Here is a 9025-nt window from a genome sequence, read left to right on the forward strand (position 1 = left end):
ACTCTAGGTAAAGATGAATGAGGATAATGTCAAAAGTGCCCAAAGTTTCTTTAAATTTCATTGCAGAGGAATTTACAACCCTGACCATGCATCAAACACTCTTGTTTTAAAAGTGAGAGATTTTATTTTAAAAGGTAGCTGTCTATGCCCTATTTCAAAAGATTCCAAACTCTACTGGGATATGGGCTGAATACCAGCTTAACAGATGACCCTAATGTACTGTAGAGTTTAAAAACATCTGCTGTAGCTCAGATATTTCTAATTATATTTAAATTACATCAATTTTTATTTGTATTTCTAAATAAAAACATCTTCCTAGGATTTTTTCTGCACCTAAGAGATCCTTGGTTTTAAAAAATTAATTCAAGCATAGTGTCCACTGAGAAATAAAGGCTTTTCATACATACATACACACTACCTTTTAAAATCTAACCCCTAAATTAAAGGGATGGAAAAATGCCACTGCTATTCAGGAAACAAATAATGGATGCTTTGTTTCCATAATAAACATTTAGGAGAGTTTGTCCCTAATGGAAACTCATTGTTACTGAATAAAAATCTACTGGGGCAGGGGAGAAAAGTACCTTCATATATAATCTACCTTGGGGATGCAAATTGCAGAGAAACATACACCAAAAGATTTGCATTTAATCAAATCTAAAGCAAGCTCTTTCAGAAGCATCACTACCCCATGCAGAAGGCTTTCCACTAGGATCAGACTTAGCTGTCCAGGAGACCACGATCCCTTACCAAGGAGTGGACACTATTCAACAGAAGGAAATTTACCAGAATCATCAAGAATGGAAAGTGGTAAGTCAATGTCAATTAATACAATAAAATAAAAAATTTTAGTAATCCTACTTGTTATCTTTGACATCGCAAAACCATAACATAAATCAAAAGTAGAGAAGAAATAGCACTAGCTTTGAACATATAAAAATATAAAAACTCTGACCAGAGACCAATGTTTAGAATTATTGGTAATGCCTTAATAATTCTAATTACACTTAACTATTAATTTTGCTGCATTGAAAAGACCAAATTATTGAACATTATTTTTATAAAATGATGGCTTAAATATTAATACACTATTCTCTAGTACAGTAAAAATTTATGTTAAATTTAACAACCTCCAGTAAGTCCTCCATTATGAAGTCCAGAAAAAGAAGCTGCATTTATATAAAACTTTAAATATCTTTTATTCAGGTATTTGACTTTAGACTTTTAAGGCAAAAGATAAAGGATATTCTGTTAACACATGACAATGTGAAGATTAAGATGTTATTTCCTGAATTCAAACTACATACAGCTCTTCCCAGTTTGTTCATCCTGAAGATACAAATGTTAGTGTCAACATAGAGTAAGCCCCACATCAGGAACAAATGAGATATAAACATTAGCATTTTAAATGTTAATAAATGGTGACGAAGGAATACTTTGAAAGTATCTTGAAAGAAAAATTGGTATTTTTTTAAATGACACATCTTTTCAAAGTCTGATCTCAAACGATAAGCAGACAGTGAGTGTTCTAAGAGCATCTATCTTCTGCAACATGGAATTGATCACTGCTAATCATGCTGCTTGGGATGAGCCTTAAAAGGTGAGTGGGAGGAAAAGTTGGAGGAAGCTATAGACACCTGGAGGGTAGGCAAACCAAATTTCATCAGAAACCTAATATGCCAGCTAAATATTTGACCTTGCTTCTTTAAATGTTCAGTCTATATTTCAAGTTTAAGAATTTATAAACAATATGTACTGTTTTCTGCTTAGCAACTTGAACATTTCAAGATTAACTGGTGATCTTAGAGACTGTTGCCTTTCCTTGTGTTCTCCTGAAGGCTTCCACAACAAAAATACTGCATCATCTTCCCAATTAGAAGGGGGACCACAAACCTGAGTGTGCACAGAGCTGGTACCATTTGCTCCTGTAGGGGGCTCTGATCCTCGGAAAGTCAGGCTGAGCTGGGATAGTTGGGTAAGGAGAGTACACCCACAGAACCAGGGCTGGTGGCTAAGCCAGACCGCGATGCAACATACTGTATTACCCCTGCACTGTCTGGTCCTCGCTCTGTCATTTTCCTGATGGGCAGAGAATGGAACAAACTTGTGTTTCTCCATCAATTAAAACATTGTTCAGGGTTTTTATTCCATTGTGCCTTGAGTGACAATATCAAAGTCATAATTCAGAGAGATGTCATCCAATATCTTCGTAAGACCACTGTCTAGTTACAGAACTCAAACTATAAATTCTTCTTTTCTAAAGTTATGGAATGGCTTGATTTTTTTTCTCTTTTGTTTCACATAATCATTTTTTCACATAATCTCTTTATTCCCTTACTTTATGTTACAAGCACTTGCTTAAAAACTTGAAAGATTTAAAAGGAAGAAAATGTACCACATAAGATGCCTCAAAAATAGTATAACAAGAATATGTTCCAAGCACCACAAGTGTATTTATCATGTAATAATAAGAACAGTTTAGAGATCACCTATATTTTAAGTATTAAATCAATTTCAGAATGTATGTGTTCAATTTGATGGAGAAAAAAATTTTTTTCAAAAACAATATTAAAGCAACACCACCATTTAATCTACTATTGACCAAATTCTTCATTAGAGGAAGGAGGATGCAGCAGAAACAATTTGCAGCATGTATATAATGACAATCCTACTGGAGCAATTTTCTTCTAAATTCTCTAGGATGAAGTGATTCCTATTGATAAATTTGCTTGTGCTTTCTCTCCGGAAACACTTGTCTTTGTTTTCTCAACAACTGATCTGAATGCAAGTTTGTACCTAGAGTATTTGAATAAAACTTGTAAGCTCTCCTGGGCTACGCAGGTGTGGTTTCTTTAAATATACACAATACACAGGGGAAAAAATATTTGGAAGTAGGAATGCTGGCAATATTTTGAACTACAAATATCACTTCTGTCCAAAAAAAAAGAGAGAGCGAGAGCATATGGTAGATTAAGACATTTCCAAAATCTTATAAAGGAGTTCAAGTGACGCACACTACCAGCATTCTAGGAGACTGAGGAACCCTCCAGGATCACAAAGTCAAGCCCAGCCTGAGAAATTTAGTGGTGGAGCAAAACCTTGTCTCAAAGTTTAAAAATATAAAAGGGCTAGGAATGTAGCTCAGTGTGAAGGCATGGGTTAAATTCACAGGACTGCAAAGAAAGAAGAGAGGCAGGTGGGCAGGAGGGAGGAAGGGAGGGAAGAAGGAAAGGAGAAGAAATGTCAACTTGAAAAAAAAACACTAGTCATGATTTTAAAGAATTCATACTATGCTCAGACTGCTTTGTTAAACTATTTTAATTGATCTTTTATGCTGCTATAAAAAGGTGTTTGCTTTTCTGTATTACTGCTTTGGAGCATGGTTTACCTTACTACTTCCTTTTACTCAGCACCTGGGTTCCCTAGAAGTCCTAAAAGAAGAGGCTTCATTCATGCTTATCTCTTAAGGAACTACTCTTTCCCAATTTCTAAACAACTTCACTTTTCCTAAGACCCTGTTCTTTCTTCAGTTTCTTTAAGATATGTTACAGACACAAGCATTTATTGAGCACCTACTGGGTGCCAGGTACATGACACCATTGGTTATTCCTCTTTCTCTACACTTCCTTGGTCTTTAATTTCCCTGAAGCTTCCACTCCAGCACATAACTCTGTTTCTGGCCTCTCCTCCCTCTTCCCCTGAGCATAAGAACTGTAGCCATTTGCTGAGGCTCTGTGCTTGGATATCTACTCTTCTCTTGTTGCAAAAAGGTTTATTTTCAAAAATTTAATTATCACAGTTTTCAAGAAGTTTCTAAGATGTACAATTCTAACCCAGGTCTATGTTCTTACCCTGTCTACTGGATACTTTTAATTTTATTTGATTACAGTATTACAACCTCCAAGTCAACATATTCAAGACTGACTTCTTCCTTCCCCGTCAAAACTCACTCTGTTCTTTGCCTTCTTGGTTTTTCTTTATAATCATGGTATTCTGTGTGTGTGTGTGTGTGTGTGTGTGTGTGTGTCCCCTGAAAAAGTCTCTTAAATCTTCCCTTTCTTTGCCACTCCCACTGTTTGGGGCTATCACTTTTATAATTTGCCTCATCCTAAACTCATTCTAGTTTCTATCCTCTGGTTAATCTTTCAAAACCTTTTCCAATTTTTCAAAACTACAAGATAAAAGACAATACTCATGTTAAAAATTGTATTGTTTTTCATCACCTACAATATAGAGTGAGTCACACACTACATAATAGTTCAGTCAACGGCTGATTGCATATAGGACAGTGGTCTCATTAGATTATGTCACCTAGTGACATCATAGCCATCCTAATCTGTGCAAGTACACTCTGTGATATTTATACAGGGATAGAACTTATTAATGACTCATTTCTCAGAATGTTTCCCACTTGTTAAGCAATGCACATCTAAATTTCTACAGCCAGAGTTTTAAATTTATCAGTACCTTTATTATTATTAACCACAATAAACAAAAAAATGCTCCCAATAGATATTTACAGGAACCTATTTTATGTCAGGCACTAGCATTTGGGTTGCACCCAGTGAGTATTATAAACTACCAAGATCCCTACCTTATGGAGCTTATACTCTTGCAAAGAGCAGACAAGAAACCCCTAAACAGGGAAATTATAAGGACTTTACAAAGTGAAAAGTACTACATAGAAATAAAAGTTAGTGTAGGATAAGGCAGATCAGGAATGTTTGATAGGGGAGATGAAAATTTAAATGCATTGTTACTGAGAAGATGGCATTTGAGCCACAATTTGAAGGGGAAAAGAATGGCCCTGTGTATATGGGGGTAGGGGAGGATGAGTCAGTAAATGTAGCCAGTGCAGAAGTCCTAGAGCAAAGTGTGAATGGTGCATTTCAAAAACTAGCTACAGTAATGGAGCAAGGGGGTGAATCAATGAAAACAGAGGTTTCAGGGGATAGGATCAAGGAGGGCCATTGTAAGGACTGTAGCTTTTAGTCTGAGTGAAATGAAGAACCATGGTAGGAGTTTGAGCACAGCAGTGACACATTGCACTGTCTTTTTTAAAGGGTCACTCTGGCTGCTGGTGTTGAGAGTAGATGGGAGCAAGGTGAAAGGTGGAAGCAGAAAGACTGATAGAAAGCTACTACAATCATCTGCATGAGATGGTAGATTGAGGGTGGAAGCAAAGAGAAGTCAACAGATTCTGGATCTGTTTTGGAGGTGGCACCATAATGTATTTCTAAAAGATGAGTTGTGGCAAGTGAGAAAAGACAAGAGTCAAAGATGCATGAGTCTATAGCTTTGGGACTGAACAACTAGAAGAATGGTGTTGCCATCAACAGAGATGGGCAAGGTTTCAATAAAACTAATACAGAAGGAGTAAATGTAGTTAAGACTCAGACAGGTAGAATTTGAGATATCCACTAGACATGCAAGTGTAGATGGATATCATACTATAAAGTTCAAGTCAGAGCTGGGGATAAACATTTAAAATTCATCTACATATAGATGCATTCAAATCTAGTAACTGCAATTATACTGCTCTTTATCCTTCCATGCAGCACACTCTTTCTTTCTGTCTTTTTGTTTTTGCCCACGCATGCCTGCTGTCTACCAGTCCTTTCTCCCCGCTCTCAACCTATCTACATCCTCCTAAGTCCAGCTTATGTCCCATTCCTTTGCACAGAACTTTCCTCAGCCATAGAGTATACTCTTCTCCCTTTCCTACTCTTTTATATCCAAATGTTTCATTCCTCTTAGGAAAACAGGATATTCTTAAGGACAACTGCTATATGTACTAAACTGATTTTGTACACCCTCTGTCATATAGCTCTATACTTTGCACTAAGTGAGTAAAAACTGGTACATAAGACTGATTGTTTAATGCTTCAAAAGTTTTACTGGAGACTGAACTTGGGTCCTTGCACTTGAGGGGCAGGAGGCAGAGCCACTGAGCTAAAACCTCAGCCCAAAACTTCAATAGTTTTGTTCTGATTATTTGCCATCTCATGAACTTTAGTCCCTTATTAATTACCATTTGGTTATTTGTTAAGCTTATTTACTATGGATAAATTTTCCCTGAGCTTTTTGGCATATACATAAATAATAAATTGCTAATTCAGATTGAAACCATCAACTACCCAAGCCCTCAAAGAAAAGGAAAGGCAAGACTGTCAGTAAATGCACAAAGGATCCATCCTGGAGCTCTTTACTTTCTACTCCTTCCTTCCTCACAGATTTGGCTAAGTCTTCACCTACTATCAATCACTCCTTGCTCAGCCAGAATTGCTTAGACTAAAGTTGTTCTCCACTTGACACTGCTACACACAGATCCTTATAATGGTCTTACTCTTATGTATATACATGATTCTCAAATTTCTGAGAACATCACTGTCTAGATGTCCCCTCAAAGCCTCGTGAAGTCATAGATGGAACTTTTCTGAGGTGGCTGGATCTAGAGTGTATTATGCTGGGATTAAGGGTGTGTGGTTACTAAATTAGTCCACTGTTTGGTTTGTCATAGTTCTAGGTGTGGTTGCTACCCACCCTAAGGATAAGTAGCATGCATAGAGTATAAAGGGACAGTAAGAAGCTGCTATTGACATTGTCACTTGCTTGCTGCTTGCTGCCTTCTGACTGCCATGAACTGTTTCTCCTCTGCAGTGCCTGTCTGCCATGCCACTCTGCCTTGGAGCCAGCCAATTATGGACTGAAATCTCTATGAGCTAAATAAACCTTTCCTGCTTTAATTTGGGATGTTGGGTATTTTGCCACAGCAATGAGGAAAACTAACTAAGACAATCAGAATCACATAAAAGGCCAGGCCCCATCCCTAGGATTTCTGATTCAGTACTTTAGAGCAGAAGCTAGGAATCTGCATTCCTAACAAGTGTCTAATTTGTTCCCATGCTGAAGGAACAGAGATCACAGTTAGAGAATCACTAGTATGTGTTGTTGATTTGACTTGTTTGTCTAGCTTTGACCCCTGCCTTGTTCTAGCCTTTAGTATATGAGTTAGTTTCCCACTCCAACTATTCTAAGTATATTAGTGTTGCCTCAGTCATGGACCATACATACCATGCACTCATTCCCCAGATCCTACCCATTTTTATTCCAATCTCAGAAGTTGAGAATCAGTCTGTGCCCTTGATCCCAATTTATCTCTTCCTCTTCAAGACCTCCTTCCATCATTGGCTCCTCTTCCAAAATCTTCCCTTTTTCAAATATAAATTCTCTCCCATCTATAAATATATGAATTATAAAAAACATCAGCAAACTTCTCCTGACACTGTAATTTTCTCCAATCATTGTCCAATCTCTCACCTCCTTTTTTATTCAAACTTCAAAAGGCATAGTCTCCCTCTGTCTCCACTCTCTCTCCTGAAATTACTATCTGGCTTCTAGCCACCCACATTTTCAGAATCTTTCTTGTTAAGGAAACACCAACCACTGGTTTGAAAGCAATGGATGCTTTTCTATCCCTATCTCCCTAGATCATTCTACTGCATCTGATACCTTTTCTATCTTTCATGAAATCTGTCCCACTTAATTCTAGATGCCTTATTCCCCAGTTTTTACTGGTTCTTCCCCAATCAGTCTTCTCTGTCTCTTGATAAGGCTCTCTTCTCTTCCTCTGACAGTAGTCAGAAATCAGCATCACAGGGATTCCCAAGATATTAATCTTCTCAGTTGTGGGAGTATCCTAGCCTGTCCATTGCAGACTCCCAGACACATGTTCTTTTCTATATGTGACTCTGTCACATATTCCTTCAAGGGGTTCCATCCTCTTTCAGAGTTTCATTGTCATCCAAGACAATATGACTCTGAAACATGTCCTAAAGCAATGGTGAAATCTGAGAATCACCTTTGAGTCTTCCCTCTCTCCCTTACCTCCCATATCTAAGTAATTTTCACATCTGACTGATCCTTGTCCATCTATCTGCCACTACTCAAACCCCATTACCTCTTTCTGAATTATTCTAGAATCCTCCTGACCCACCTTCCTGCATCTTCATGATTCTCAAATCTACCTCCCACACAACTGCTAGAAATGCCTATCTAAAATGCAAATCAAACCACACGACTCCCTGGCTCAAAGAGTCCCTAGAGGCTCATTTCCTACAGCATGAAGTCCACACTGTTCTATCCATATACCAGACCAATCTAGTTTAACCCCACTTGTTTGCCCAGACTCATTTCCTACTACTTCCTCCATCACACCTCTTCCTGATCTTGCCTCCAGACCTTTGCCCATCTGTCCTCTACACCTGGAATTTTGTTGCCAACATGCTATCACCACCACACCCACTTCCTCTTTTAGGCCTCAGCCCAGACATCACTGTCCTTCTGCCTTCCTTCGCTCCCCAACAAGGAAGTGATAAGTTCTATGTTTTTCTGAATATCCTAGACACATTCTATTGTTGCACTTAACACATTTGCCTTATAATTATTTTTAAAGTATTTTTCTCTCCACTAGATAGCATTGACATGTTGAAAATAATAACTATAAATAAATAAAGATAGCATTAGGCTTTTCAAATAAAATAAGACATACTCGATTCCAGAAGCAACATTTTGATTTCTCTGGAACAAACTTCAGCTTTATGCTTTATATTTGAGACTGATTTCAGAGAAGTACTGTACTTCAAAACTCTTTAAAGAGTTAAAGATGTACACACTAAATCCTGTCCAAGTCAGACCAAAAACTTTTCTTCAAATTTTTGCTGAAATCAACTTGTATGTGGCTTTATTTAAATTGTTAATATTTTCTCAGAACCTAGATCTTTTCGTGTCTTTGTATAGGTGTTCTTTATATAACTTGATAGTTTTCAAAACATTTTCATATACGTACATATCTTATTTTTCCTTATAATCACTTCTTAGCTGTCTTCAGAGATTTATATCTATTTTATACATGAAGGAAATGAAACTGAGGGCTGGGAATTTAGCTCAGCAGTTCAGTGGCCTGCCTTGCAAGCACAAGGACCCGAGTTCAATCCCCAGTACCAAAAAAAAAAAAAAAAAAAAA

At 37.4% G+C, this 9025-nt stretch overlaps 1 protein-coding gene across 1 annotated transcript in view; it reads left to right on the forward strand.

Annotated features, from left to right (window-relative positions):
* Positions 1–800: 800 nt before the first annotated feature.
* The window catches only part of CUNH11orf53 (chromosome unknown C11orf53 homolog), a 55550-nt gene continuing 47325 nt past the window's right edge, over positions 801–9025 (forward strand). Inside the window, exon 1 of the mRNA XM_033764317.1 lies at positions 801–810. Within this exon, the coding sequence (XP_033620208.1) occupies positions 801–810 (10 nt within the window). The remainder of the gene's footprint in view (positions 811–9025) is intronic.

This window comes from Fukomys damarensis, unplaced genomic scaffold (genome assembly GCF_012274545.1).
Source record: "Fukomys damarensis isolate Sample0158 unplaced genomic scaffold, DMR_v1.0_HiC HiC_scaffold_16, whole genome shotgun sequence".
In the NCBI taxonomy this organism is placed as follows: Eukaryota; Metazoa; Chordata; class Mammalia; order Rodentia; family Bathyergidae; genus Fukomys; species Fukomys damarensis.